This window comes from Nicotiana tomentosiformis, chromosome 9 (genome assembly GCF_000390325.3).
Source record: "Nicotiana tomentosiformis chromosome 9, ASM39032v3, whole genome shotgun sequence".
NCBI lineage: Eukaryota > Viridiplantae > Streptophyta > Magnoliopsida > Solanales > Solanaceae > Nicotiana > Nicotiana tomentosiformis.
In genome coordinates, this window is record NC_090820.1 from 7,955,452 (window position 1) to 7,971,281 (window position 15,830).

Below are 15,830 nucleotides of genomic sequence, written 5' to 3' on the forward strand. Positions count from 1 at the left end.
GGGTACCCGCGCTCACTGGGGGTGTACAGACTTCGGAGGGGCTCCTACAGCCCAAGCGCTATAAACTGCACGGACAACTCACGTGCTGCACGGCCAACTCACGTGCCATAATATAAATATCTGGATCTGCACGGTCAACTCACGTGCTATAGTATAATATAAGGATCCACACGGCCAACTCACATGCTATAGTATACTATAAGGATTTGCACGGCCAACTCACGTGTTGCACAGACAACTCACGTGCTATGATATCAATATCTCATAATCAGGCCCTCGACCTCTCTCAGTCATAAATCTCTCCAATCACTCGGGCTCTCATTAATCATGAAATCAGCCCAAACAACAATGATATGATGTATTAATAATAATAACAGAGACTGAGATAAAATGTGCAAGTAAAAATTGAGACTGAGTACATATAGCATTTAGCAGGCAACTCAACAAGTACGTGACATCTGTGGGTCCCAACAGTACTATCACATAGCCTAAGCATGATTTCTAACATGATTTACAGCCAAATTTTATCAACACATAGAGAGCATATAGCTAACAACAAATTATTCAGCTTTACAGTTTTCCGGGACAGACCAAGTCACAATCCCCTCGGTGCACGCCCACACGCCCGTCACCTAGCATGTGCGTCACCTCCAAAATAATCACATGATACCAAAATCCGGGGTTTAATACCCTCAGGATCAGATTTAAAACTGTTACTTACCTCAATCCGTGAAATTCTTATTCTGCAATGTCCTTTCCTCGTGAATTGGTCTCCACACGCCTCGAATCTAGCCATAAATAATTCGTTTCAGTCAAGAAAATTTATTGGAATTAATTCCATAAGAAAATGTTAGTTTTCCATAAAAATCTGAATTTTAGCTCAAAAATCTCCCGTAGGGCCCACGTCTCGGAACCCGACAAAAATCCGAAAGCCCATTCAACCACGAGTCTACCCATACCAATTTTATCAAAATCCGACCTCAACTCGACCTTCAAATCTACAAATCTTATTTCCAAATTTCTAAGTTCCAATCTCCGATTTACACCTCAAAATCATGTAATCTAGTCGGATTATTCGATGATAATTCAATATTATGGAGTAGAAATGATCAAGAGGGACTTACCTCAAGTTTTCCTTGAAAATATATCAAAAATCGCCTCTCCTCAAGCTCCAATTTGTCAAAAATGACGAATGGGACGAAGTCCCTGTTTTTATAATTCTGCCTAGATTTCCTCGGTTTTGCCTCGATCTTGGCCTTCGATCGAGGTCCTCGATCCTGGGTTTTGATCCTGGGCCTTGATCATGGCCCTCGATCATGGCTCTCGACCCTGGTTTTCGATCCTGCCTCCGATCGTGGCCCTCGACCCTGGGTTCGATCGTGGCTTCGAGCCTGATCCTCGACCCTACCTTCGATCATGGCCCTCGACCCTGGGCTCGATCGTCCTTGATTCTGGGCTCGATTTTCGGGCTCGATTTATTTGGGCTCGATTCTGGCAGAAGAAGTTTCCAACAAAAGGAAATTGCAGCAGCTGTTGTAGTTCAAAATTTGATCCGTTAACCATCCGAAACTCACCCGAGACCCTCGGGACCTCAACCAAATATACCAACAAATCCTAAAACATCATACGAACTTAGTCGAATCCTCAAATCACCTCAAACAATGCTAAAATCATGAATTACGCCCCAATTCAAGCCTATTGAACTTTGAAACTTTCCATTTCTACAAACAATGCCGAAACCTATCAAATCACGTCCGATTGACCTCAAATTTTGCACACCAGTTATAAATGATATAACCGACCTATTAAAATTTTCAGAATCGGATTTCGACCCCGATATCAAAAAGTCAACCTCCCGGTCAAACTTTCCAAAAATTCAAGTTTCGGCATTTCAAGCCTAATTCCTTTACGGACCTCCAAAAATTTTTTCGAACACGCTTCTAAGTCCAAAATCACCATACAGAGCTATTGGAATTATCAAAATTCAAATCCGAGGTCATTTACATATAGGTCCATATCCGATCCACTTTTCTAACTTAAAATTTTCAATTATGAGACTAAGTGTTTCATTTCATTCTGAATTCCTTCCGGACCCGAACCAACAAACCTGATACGTCATAAATCAATTGCAAGGCATAAATTGAGTAATAAATGGGGGAACGGGGTTATAATATTCAAAACGACCGGCCGGATCGTTACAGTTAATCTTTAGAAAGTAGAAATCATGTCCTACTGCTTGAAAGGGGAACTTGCTTTCTTTGTCCAACCATCGTTATAAAAAGAGTATGTAACGTAAAATAAGTTATATGTTCGCGCACGTGTATAAACCCAAAGGTGGAAATACTTTTATCAGGCATACTCATGGTTCAAACTCGAGACATCGATCTGGTTAAGGGGGAAAGGATTGCTGATTTTGATAAATTCGCCGTCGGTCTTTTGATATCACAAGTGTCTTCTCAATCTAGCCATGACCATCATTCTGATAGAGTGAGTTGCTTCCTCTTCCTCTTGTGCATGCTATTGGTTTTAGGAAAACATAAGCTATCCAAACATATTGGATATACAATACGATACACATACCCTATATATTCTTTAGTAATAAATTGTTGTTGTTTAGGATTATTGGAGGAAATATTGGGTCTACCCATAAGGGGTGCTCTAAGGCCCAATAGAGTTATTAGGTAACCCTAATATTCCCTATATAAGTACACTTAGTGTGTACACAAAAAAAAGACTCTAAGCGGTACAGTTCCACACACTATTTCTCTCTTTCAATCCAAATAAGGGTTTAGCCTGTGGAATTGGGGTTGCTCCAACACACCGTGACAACCACCCCGGCCAGTAATTCCAATCGCAGTTTAATTCGTTTTCGCTTCTGCTTTACGAAGAACAAGTAAATTCTCGTTTTACGATTTATAAACTAATCTAATGTGTTTAGATTAACGTGTTCCTTCATTAGTATCAGAGTCGTAGGCTGATTTTCTGGTCCGAAAAAATAATAATACTAGAATAGTTCTATTACTCTGTGTAAATCTGGAACGGCATGTATGTATATATTTTTTGAACAGTTCACTATGCAATTGGGTATGATAAAAGTTATCCATATACTGATTTGACGTTTTAAAATCAGTTCTGATTTTTATGGTATTTTTTTTAAGAGATAACAAAACTTATCAAGAATCTGAGTTATGTTTTTGTTTCCACCATTATCGTCTACAAAAAGAAGCGTTAGACATAATATTTCCACTTTTGTTGTGTGGTTGAGTGTTTTAGAAAATAATAATTAAAAAAAAAGGAGAAATCAAGTTTCTTGAAAGTTATATCTTTCTGTAGCCTCCAACAACAATGGTGTATTGAACCACCGCGGTGGCTGGTGGTGACACTCGTCTCCGCCGCTACTGGACCATCATCAGTCCAAAAGAGCTCTGATGAGAAGAAAGTAAGAGCATGAAGCTATGGCTTCACCGTCCAACTATTGCTAGAAAATAAAAATAGAGAAACTAAGGCACTTCTCTAATGGCAGCAACGAAAACAGAGCTTGGTGCTCTAATATGGAGGACGGCGGACAACGACAGTGAAGGAGATTTTAAAAAAAATAGAATTTTGAAGCTTAGTGTTTCAATTGGGTGGCGGCTGAACATAGGAAAGATGAGAAAAATTAGGTTTCCCTCTCTTTTTAAAAAAGGGTATGAATTATCTTAAAAAAAAGAAAAAAAAAGGGGGGGGGGGGGGGTGGAGCTTGTGACGGCTGAAATTTGCAAGATAGAAGTAGTAAAACCTAGTTCTCCTCCTAAAAAGTCAAAGCCTATGTAATTATTTTATAAGATAAACTTGGACTTCTTGTTGCTTTTTCAAAAGCAAATGGACAGAACTAGTAATTAACTGGGCTAAAGGCCCACTTTAAGTTATCTTGCAATTGTTTTTAATTGGCAGAATTATTTAATTGGGCTTAAGAGGCTTCCTGGGCCTCTTTCTTTGATGGCAGATTTAAGTCAAGGGCTAAAGGCCCACTTTCATATGTCCTATTTAATTTAATTTTTGGACCAATGGCCCAAATAAAATTTAAATCTAGTTCTATGATTTTTTTAAAATAAATTTCAGATTTCGAAAATTAGTCATATGGACTAATTTCCAGAATATAAATTTAGTATTTATTTTATTTTATGAACTATAACAATTATATTATTATCCCAATTGCTAGAAATGTTAATTTGTTTAACATTAAATTTGTTTGTTAATTTTTTTAACATGCTTGAAATGTTAATTGTTTTAACGTTACTTTGGCTAATTAGTTTAACACATGCTTTATGTTAATTTATTTAGCATGAAATCAATATTAATTATTTTAATATTAACAATACTTGTTAATTTATTTAACATGTATAATATGTTAATTAGTTTAACATTAAAGTAAATTTTATGTGTATTTATATAGCATGTAATAAATGTTAATTAGTTTGACATTAATTTTATTCGCATGCTAATATAAGTTATTTGTTAACTTATGATCCATATGGGATTATAAAATCATGGAAGATGATTATGTTGTCTTAAACATGATTAAGACACTTAGCTAGATAATTGAATAGGTTAATTTTCATAATATTTTAATTCTTGGACGATGATTGGGAACGTAATGAACTTTCGACTCCATAATTAATATATGTGTTTATTAACTTAATCAATTGATGCTTAGTGTCATAATATGTATGTATGTAGAACATCGCGCCTTGCGTTATTTTTTTCGATCCTCATTTTATTTTTTATTTTGTTAAAGAATGACTACTGCTTCGAAAAACATTGTTGCTGAGCTCAACAAAGGGTTGGAACTCAATGGTGACAACTATGAAACCTGGAGCTTGAAAGTCCAGTATGTGCTAGAGGAGCAAGAGGCTCTGGAGGCCATTAACAATATCATTAATAAGCCTGAGTAAGGCAACACTGCTCATCATAGGTGTGAGCATGAAGCCTATGACAGTTGGAAGATTACTCGCATTACGTTGTTGAGCACCTTAGATGATGACATTCTAAGGGAGATTAAGGATCACCAAAGAGCTTTGGATCGTTGGAATGCTTTAAGGAAAAGGTTTGGTACCTGTTCCACTGCAAGGCTGCGATCCTTAACGATCAAATTTGACTCATATAAGAAACGCCCAGAACATTTAATGAAAATACATCTGAGGCAAATGACAAATATGATCGGGGAGTTGAAAGATGCTGGTCATGTGTTGACTGATGAACAACAAATTCAAGCTGTCATACGCTCTTTACCTAGTTCTTGGGATCATATGAAAATGCATTTGACCCATAATGAAAGAATCACAACTCTGGAAGATGTCTGGAGACACCTTGAGTTAGAGGAGAAACGACTTGAGGCTGCAAAGCCAATAGCTGAGTTGCACATGGCAACAATCTCCAAAATCAAGAGTGATTCAAAGAAAAGGAACTGGGGAAAGAAGAGAGGGCCACCTCAAGTTCAGCCTCCTAAAAGAGCAAACTGAAAAAGGCAAGAATAGACGTCCCAAACGTGTCAAAGTTGCTAAAGTAAAATGCTATAATTGTGACAAGATGGGTCACTATGCCAGAGATTGCTCTGAGCCTCCTAGAAAGGTATTTCACGATGCTCGAATTAGTGAACTTTGTGTTTCTAGTTCTGTTTTTCTAACTGAATCTAATCCTTTGTGGATTGTAGACTCAGGAGCAACGGACCACATAGCCTGGGAACGCAGTGCCTTTGTTGAATTTCGGCGAGTTCCACATAGAGCAAAGTGGATATATGTGGGCAACAACAATAAAGTTGATGTTGAAGGGATCGGTACATGCAAGTTAGTCCTGCGTGGTGGTCGAGACCTAATACTACATGAGCTTCTCTTTGCACCAACAATTCGCCGGAATGTTATTTCAGTTTCAGTTTTGCTTAAGCTAGGATTTGACTTGTTTTGTCATGGCAATTCTGCCAAGTTGACTTTTGGTTCAACTTTATTTGGTTTTGGTCATGTGACCGGAGGTTTAATTATTATGGATTTGGATTATGATTCATTTATTAATAATGCTAGTTTTTCTATGTTTGTTTCTTCACATAAATATGATAGTGATGTAAACATATGGCATGCTAGACTTGGTCATATTGGCCAACAAAGAATGCAAAGGTTAGCAAAACAAGGTTTGCTTTCCAGCATTGAACATGTGGAATTATCCACTTGTGAAAATTGTCTAGCTGGAAAATCTGCAAGAAAACCTTTTGGTCAAGCGACTAGAGCTGAATATCCTTTGCAATTAGTCCATTCAGACATCTATGGGCCTATGAATGTTAGGGCTAGGCATGGAGCAAGTTATTTCATCATATTTATTAATGACTTTACACGTTTTAGTTATGTCTATTTAACTTCCCACAAATCAGAAGCAATAAGTTGCTTCAAACGCTATATGAGTTTAGTGGAAAATCAATTAGACAAGAAGATAAAAGCTCTTCGAACTGACCGTGGTCGTGAATACTTATCAACCCAGTTTAATAATTTATGTGATGAAAAGGGAATAGTTCATCAGTTGACTATCTCAAATACTCCACAACAAAATGGTGTTGCAGAGAAAAGAAATAGAACGCTCCTAGAAATGGTTAGGTCAATGATGGCACAAGCTAACCTCCCAATTAGTTACTGGGGTGATGCGTTGCTTACTGCCACCTTTGTACTTAATCGAGTGCCTACAAAATCAGTTACTACTACTCCATATGAGTTATGGACTGGAAGACAACCCGACCTGAGTATATTAAGACCTTGGGTTGTGCTGCCTATACACATGATTCCTTTCACAAATATGGCAAATTGGGCCCGAGGGGAAAGAAAAGTATCTTTATAAGATACTCTGAAACCTCAAAGGGTTATGTGTTTATAGGTCAGCAAGACAGTGGGAGTGTAACTGAGTTTGAATCACGAGATGTCACATTCTTAGAGGATGAGTTCCCTAAGAAGAGAGAGGTAGGTCAAGACCTAACCTTATTTGATATAATGGATCAAGAAGTACAAGGATCACTTCATTCGAGTGGGAGAATTTTACCAGATGATGAATTAGTTTCTCATCAAAGACCTCCTTCATCATCATATGCGAATGAAAGTGATCCTTCTACATTTAGTGGAAGTGACCAAATGGATCTTGTTCCAAGTGGGAGCGAGATGGTCACAAATCTTGTTCCAAGTGGGAGCAGGGTGAATGATCTTGATCCGAGTGGGAGCAACATTGATCCAAATGGGAACAATGATGAATCACAAATAAGACATGGTTCTTGTAAAAAGATTCCCCGCCGACGATTTGATGTTGAAGGCGGCGAACTATTTATGATGCTCCTACAAGAAGAAAACGAGCCTAAAAATATAAAAGAGGCTTTCTCATGCCCTTCTAAGGATAAATGGAAAAAAGCAATGGAAAATGAATTGGAGTCTATCAGAGTCAACAAAGTTTGGGAACTAGCTGAACTCCTTGAAGGACGCAAAGCAATTGGGAGCAAATGGGTTCTCAAAATTAAGCTCAAGGCTGATGGCACAGTTGAGAGATATAAGGCTCGACTGGTGGCGAAAGGGTATACACAGCAGAAAGGAATAGACTACGAAGAGACTTTCTCGCATGCTGTATGATTTACCTCAGTTCGCCTGGTTCTAGCTATTGTTGCAAACCTGGATCTTGAATTACATCAGATGGATGTAAAGACTGCCTTTCTCAATGGAGAACTAGATGAAGAAATCTATATGGAACAACCTGAGTGTTTCATTGAAAAGGGCCACAAACAAAAGGTTTGTAGACTTTTGAAGTCTATTTATGGACTCAAACAATCTCCAAGGCAGTGGTATATATGCTTTCAGAATATTCTTGTATCCAATGGTTTTACCATGATGGATGAAGACCATTGCGTTTATACCAAGAGATCAAGAAACAAGCTTGTGATTTTAACATTGTATATAGATGACATACTTATAGCTGAAAATGATAAGGAGTTTATAACCGAGATAAAGTCATGGTTATCATCTCAATTTGAGATGAAAGATATGGGCGAAGCTGCACATATTCTTGGAGTTAAGATTTCAAGAGATCGTCCAAAGAAACTATTGTATTTCTCACAAGAGAGTTACATTAGAAAAGTTCTTGAACGATTCAATATGCAAAATAGTAGCCTAGTTTAAGCTCCTATCAGTAAAGGCCATACCTTGGGAAGTCAGATGTGTCCTAAGACTCCTGAAGAGACAGAAAGAATGAGCCGAGTTTCTTATAGGAGCGCAGTCGGAAGTCTAATGTATGCTATGGTGTGCACTAGACCTGATATCTGTCAAGCAGTTGGCTTGGTAAGTAGATATCAAACCGACCCAGGTTTAGCACATTGGCAAGCAGTAAAGAGGATCATGAGATATCTGAAGGGAACTGCTGATTATTCCATTTGTTATCAAGGCGGCAAGGATCTGCAATTCGTTGGATACAGTGATGTTGATCATGGAGGAGATCTAGACGAGAGGAAGTCTACCTCAGGATATGTTTTCTTACTCAGTGATGGGGCCATATCATGGAGTAGTAAGAAACGATCATGTGTATCACTATCTACGATGGAAGCCGAATACGTGGCTCTCGCATCAGCAACACAAGAAGCTGTTTGGTTGAAAAAGTTCTTGGAGCACTTGTTGGATATCACTGAAAATACTGAACCAATATTAGTCTACTGTGACAGTGATGCTGCAATATCCTCCACTAAGGACCCAAAGTTTCATTGTAAAACCAAACATATAGATATCAAGTATAACTATGCGAGAGACATGGTTAGACGCAAGGTAGTGAATGTGAAGTATGTGTCTACAAAAGATATATTAGCAGATCCATTGACCAAGCCTTTGTCTAGAGATGCATTTGTGAGACACACTAGGTCTCAAGGCTTGCGTAGACTCTGAGATACTTTATTTTGTTATTTGTTTTCTCGTGTTCACAAAATTGATATTCTCTGATTATCAATAAAGTTGATTTACATACATACATATTTTTAATGCTGAATGTTATGTGCATTCTTTATTTTTTTTTATTAGTATGTCGGGTAGACAAGAGATTGGCCTTCTCACACAGGCAACCGCCTCCTTATCTTAGTAATGTGAGGAAATGAGACATGATTTTAAGCAAAATTATCATAAGGGTAATTTGAGAGCTATTCGCTTAAAATCAGAATGTCGCTTAAACAATGACATAAGGTCATTAGGGTGAAAAACGTTCATCAAGTCTACTTTGTGAGCCAGATGTGAGTTAAAAATGATATTGTAGATCAAATAACTCAAATTTAGATACTTATGGTGTCTAAATATCATCTGCACAACATTCTTTATGAGATAAAGACATACGCTCCTTGGGAAAAGGGAAAAAATGTTGTAGCATATGTTTCATACCATGTGTGCTAATGTCGACCAATTGGGTTAACATAAGTCCATTCTCAACTTATTGTTGTGTGAGACCCAGAGCCTTTATGATGGCTCAAGACTTTGTACCCTTAGAGACTCCAATCAGATACTTGAGACTTAGTGTGATGTTAGCTATCTTAGTGTGTTTCCAAAAGATCATGTACACAGATTCGGTCTAGTGGAGTATATCTAGAAAAACAGTCAAACTAATGTTAAGGGGATCGTGAGAAGAGGAAGATCATTGATGCAATCTCATTTATTTGTATTCACTGGTGCACCAATTATAACTTATGAGTTATGATTGTGAATACAAGAAATAATGATATATGAGATTTTGAGACTATATCAAATGTGATTTATATGATTTAGGGTACATCATACTTTATGATCTACTTGCAGGTTTGCGCTCGACGAGAGGCTATATACTCTTAACAGATGTATAGCACTTAGCTCTCACAGTATGCTGGTCGCACGGTCTACTTTCCTGTATGAATGATTGAGGAGATGAGTTGAGAATATGTTTCTCAGACTAGATGAACACTCCCTTTATGTGTGAGTGGGAGATGTAGGAAATATTGGGTCCACCCATAAGGGATGCTCTAAGGCCCAATAGGGTTATTAGTTAACCCTAATATTCCCTATATAAGTACACTTAGTGTGTACACAACAAAAAGACTCTAAGCAGTATTGTTCCACGCGCTCTTTCTCTCTCAATCTAAATAAGGGTTTAGACTGTGGAATTGGGAGTTGCTCCAACACACCATGACAACCACCGCCGACCAATAATTCCAGTTGCGGTTCAATCCATTTTCGCTTCCGCTTTACGAAGAACAAGTAAGTTCTCGTTTTACGATTTACAAACTAATCTAATGTGTTTAGATTAACGTTTTCCTTCAATTATAAATAAAAAGATGGCGATTCTTTGGTCCTTGAAAAATTAATTTACCATTCTCTGTGCAATACAAAAAATTACTGTATTTTACAAAATAATGCTGGCGAAGTTGTGGTACGTGGCGAAGTTTCATTAACCATTTCCAACCGTCTTTTTCCATGATCCAGATGTCCAGTTCTAACTCTTTACTCCATATGTTGTTGGATTTGCCGCCATATAAACTAAAGCGATCTTTCAAAGTAGTCAACTGAAACAACTCATTATCATCGACAAAATTTGGTGTTGAAAGCTCCTTCAATTCGTCTGACTTCACGTCAAAATATATGATCGTAGAAGCTCTACTTACATACACATCAAGTTCCTGATCCTGAAACCAATATACACAACCCTCAACGCTAATTCCCTGACCGCATAAATATGACCACCAATTAGTTTCTTGTTCTAAACTAGGGAGACGTTGCTCTAAGATCGGGAGAGTTGGTTTTGTCGTCCAATCGTTACTATTCACAGAGCAAACAGCGTAAAATAAGTTATAGATCAATATAACCTTGTAATTATCAGTTACAGAATCAAAACACAAACCACAAGCGCGAGGAAGCATGTAGTTATTCAGATATTGACATGACGCAATAGTACGGTGTTGTCTTGTCGATGGATTCCACAAAACATATGTTTTGTAAGCCCTATGTTTCTTTAATAATACTAAACCATTATATGAGCATAAGATATGAACATATTGGTATCCCTTTAGAGGAAACTCTTGTTTTTCTTTGGAAACTTGAGGATTTTCCAAGTTCATAAGCTCGAATTTGCCAGTAAAATTTATCTGTAACAACAATTTTTCGCGTCCCAACGCTTTAGATTGATCACAGTGTACTTTCTTGAATTCTTTGTCGGATATTATAGTATTCCATGGCTTAGAAACAGATCGAAAACGTAACAAGATTTAACAGGTAATCTAATAAGGATGCAAAATAGGATATCACATGGAATATTAATGGCTGATTTCATCTTTGACATTATGTGTAATGAGTGCTGCTGTTGGAGAAGTGGCGAGGAAAGAGCTTTTTATAAGGGTTTATTTCATATAATTTAATTATATAGAAAAGGAAAATAATTGGAGAAGGAAAATAGGATTTGAAGAAGTTGTTGTCGTGTGGAAAAAGGATGTTTTTCCTTTTAGTAGAAAAAAACGGTGCCAAACAAACTTTAGAGTTAATGAAGAGACCCATATATATAAAAAGAGTTTAAGTTATATTATAATATAATTGTTTTTACAATATCAGTGGCCTATTTCTATTCTTTAAAAGTTAACAATTAATATTTGTGTAGAGAATTACCTGCAATTACCTGAAATTATTTGATAATTAAATAAATCAAATTCGTTGATGTAATTTGTTTTAATTAGCAGTACAAACTAATTCTTGTACAATGGTCAAATTTAGTGTTTTAAAAGGCAGGGCGTTTTACTTAATATGGGGCGAGACGAAAGCCTCGAGACACAGGGCGTAAGCTCCACAGATCTTTAATTTTTTAATTTATGAATTAATAATAAAGCATTATAATACAATAAAATATAAACGATACATTATAAGTTCAAGAAAACTAAAAAGAATTAAATAAACTCATATAAAATAAAATATTTAGCATATTTTAGAAGTATAAATAATACAATATTGTTAAAGTTACTATGAAATATAAATTAACTACAACCTCTTTACTTTCAAACAATTAAAATTATAATTTCTTGGAAAATATTATCAAGCTGTATATTTTACCTCTTTAAAAGTAAATACTCAATAAATTTTATCAACGCTGTAATTTAAAATATTACTCCTTCATGAGTAAATATAAAATAAATTTTAAATAGTAAAATAAGAAATATATGATAATTTTGAGAGACAAAGAACTAAGACGTGAAGATCTATCAAGTAAAGATATAAATGTTGGTTATCTATTTTTAGAAAAAATATTCAAATGATATTCACCTTCACGATGTTCTCAATTAGTAAATATGTAATACTATAGTTTGTTATTTGAGTTATTCACAATTTTATATTCCTATAGATAAAACGAACTTTAATCATTCATTTGTTAAAGAATTTTGAGAGTCAACAGTGCAAATTAGTGAATTCAATACATGATTTGCATAGGAACTGTTGGGCGCGTCTCGAGCGTTGAGCATTAGGCGTGTTTAGGGCGCACAGTCGGGCGTTTGGGGGCGTAAGTCTCACAGAACTAAGCCCCACACGTGAGTCTCAAGGCGTTTTGATAGTGCCCCGCCCCGAGGCAAGCTCCGAGGCGAGTCCCAAAAAAGCCTTTTAAAATACCGGTCAAATTAGTGAAACTGATTTAAATAAAAAAAGAACTAATCTCGCATTTATAATTTATCTTATTAATTATAATATTGGCAAAAGTCTCATACGGGTGGATTTCTCGTGAAGTCGTAATTTATTTTTTCTTTGGTTGCGCTCTTAGTGTAGTAACTCTCACAAGTTAAGGTGGAGCCAAAATTTTAATTTTATAATTTTTAAATTTTAAGACAACGACATCAGGGATTTTGAATTTAAGTTTTGTATAATTTGATGGACTTCTTAATACGAATCGGAGTATGGACTAAAGCTCCTGATTTCGATCAAACCCGTAACTTTGCTTCTAGCTCTGCCCCTAAGCACAATGAGTAGACAACTTATGCTACTTGGCGTTTTATGGTTTTAAGGTAGTCGCTGGTGGTGGAGGAGGTTGGTGATGGTGATGGTGACGGTGCAATGGTCGTTGGTGGTGATTGTGCATTGGTGTTTAGAGAAAAAAGATGCGGACCAAAGATTTAAATTTTATGAGTTCAATTTTTAAGGTTTTTAACATTGAATCCATTATATTTTTAAAGTTATGGGTTCATATCTATTATTTTTATAATTTTAGTGAATTTTTACATATAAATTTTAAGTCCGCATCGAAAGTTATGGATTCAATTGGACCCGTCGGTAGAACACTACATATATGTACGGTGTTAGCTAGATCGATATTGCTTGAAAATTATACAAAGTCAATATCAACTTCAAACAGGAAGTATAACCTTAAGTTCTCTAAAGTTCTCACTTATAATTAATTAATTAATTAATTAATTAAGTCGATTAGTGATGATAAGCTGACACTGCTTGCATAAATACATGTGAATGCCACTTTTGGCAAACCAAGAGATTTGGATGGACGAAATCTGGCACACAGTTAATTAAAGATAATCAAAATCTCGTGCTATTATGTATGTATCAGTTGACGTTTTTTTCGTCGGAAAATTAAACTATGTAATTAGGTAATTTTTTTTTTATGTATAAGTACTGTATATTGACTCTCCTTGATTTCTTCGTGTTTACTTTTTTATATGTCACGACCCAGAATTCACACTATCGAGACCGTGATTCGCATAACATTTCACTTACTAGGCAAGCCGGTGTTAGAAATAGTTTTTAGCCATTTTAACAAATCAAATTAAATGATAACCAAGAAACTGAATAAAACTAAAATAGAGTGAGTAAACCAAAATAACAGCGATGCCTAGATACAATCCCAGAACTGGTGTCACAAGTACACAAACGGTTAGAGTACTACAAATAAAAGCCTGAATGAAAGCATAACTGTCTCAAATAAAGCAAACAGTTAGAGTGATGTACAAGGGGACTTCACGGCTGCGAATGCCATATAATTGTACTTCAAGTCTCCGTCGGGCACGAAATCCGAGCAATCTACTGACCGCCGCTGGGACCGACTCCAAAATCTGCGCAAGAAGTGCAGAGTATAGTATGAGTACAACTGACCTCATGTACTCTATAAGTGTCGAGCCTAACCTCGACGAAGTAGTGACGAGGATAAGGCGGGTCACTTATAATAACCTGTATGCAGTCTAATAATAATAATAGGAAAAAATAGGAAAGGTAAGGCAGTCAACTTATGAAAAAGAATTCAACTCTTGTAATCAGAGAACCCGAAATAACCGATCTCATACTTTCATGTAGCAACACTGAAAATCAACACAATAACAACAATGAATACAAAATACACAATCCATTGCGGCGCACAATCCGATCCCACCGTACAAATACAATCCTCCCTTATTTCACCATATCAATATCAAGAATAACATATAAAATTATTGCGGCGCGCAATCCGATTCCACCATATCAATATCAAATCCTCCCTTATTTTACCACATCACAACCGTTGCGGCGTGCAGCCTGATCCATAAACAAATCCAATAAATCTAATCAATCCAACAACTCAATTCACAAGAATCTCTACGATTAAAGAATATGAAGCAAAGCAATAAAGGAACCACGTACCAAATCAAGGAATACTACAATTAATACAAAGTAACAAGACAAGCCAAATATATGACGGTTAAAGTGTACAAGTAAGACAAATAAGGTAAGTAGCAATTAATCATGGAATCATGGAAGAAACGAACATTTCAATACAAGAACAGTGGGGAAGCCACATGGTCACAAGGGTGGTCAGTTCATTGAAAAATTATACTGTGTATATAGGTAAAATATTACGTTTTAGAGGTATATAACACTTATTGAACACCCTTCATCGGGAATTTTTTTTCACTTCTTTCAAATTTGAATACCCTTGAAAAAATTCGTAGTTTCGCCACTGCACACGAGTATTTAATGACAAGTAACAAGTTACGGCATAGAAATCAATTCAAGCATGTAACTGTTAAGACATGGAGTAAGATAATTAATGAAATACGGGAAAGTATGGAAACAATTATTTTGACGGCGTATATACACTCATCACCTCGCATATATGCCGTTACACACGTAATTCATATAACATATAGCTCAAGGATTCCTAATTCTCTCAAATCAAGGTTAGACCCAATACGTACCTCGCTCTACAAGCAAATCAAAGCTAAACCGGGCTTTTCCTCTAAAATCCGCCTCCAAACCAATCGAATCTAATAAAAAGCGACTTGATATTATCAAACAATCAGGGAAATCAATTGCAATACATAAAGCTAAATTCTTTATACTTTTCCCAAATAGTCAACAAAAGTCATCCCTGGGCTCTCTTGGTCAAAATCAGAGATTCAGATCAAAACCAAAATACCTATTCACTCCCGAGATTATGTCATTAGTTTCGAAATCCAACCTCAATTTGAGGTCTAAATCTCAATTTTACAAAAAATCCAATTTCCACCCAAATCCCTAATTTCTACTATGAGAATCATAGATTTAATGTTTTGAAAAGAAATGGATTAAAATTGCTTACTAATATTTTTGGGAAGAAAATCCTCTTAGAAAATTGCCTCTAGGGTATTTAGGGCCGAGAGTTTGTGAGAAATGAGCTAAATCCCGTTTTTTCCCCTCTTTTACCCAGATGTGGACGTCGCAATTGCGATATCTTGTTCGCAATTACCAACATCGCAATTACGAGAAAGAGGCCACAAATGCGAACCCATATCCCTCGCAAATGTGGACCATCCCTTCGCATATGCGAAGTTTGCCCAGGAA

General features: G+C 36.4%; 1 protein-coding gene across 1 annotated transcript; it reads left to right on the forward strand.

Annotated features, from left to right (window-relative positions):
• The first annotated feature begins 8,210 nt into the window (after positions 1–8,210).
• On the forward strand, positions 8,211–8,927 carry LOC117278913 (secreted RxLR effector protein 161-like). The gene has a single exon (XM_033658340.1). The coding sequence runs from the start codon at positions 8,211–8,213 to the stop codon at positions 8,925–8,927; it is 717 nt and encodes a 238-aa protein (XP_033514231.1).
• Positions 8,928–15,830: the final 6,903 nt, after the last annotated feature.

Excerpts from the sequence above, each read along its gene's own strand:
- LOC117278913 (XM_033658340.1), top strand. The coding sequence starts at position 8,211 with ATGTGTCCTAAGACTCCTGAAGAGACAGAAAGAATGAGCCGAGTTTCT.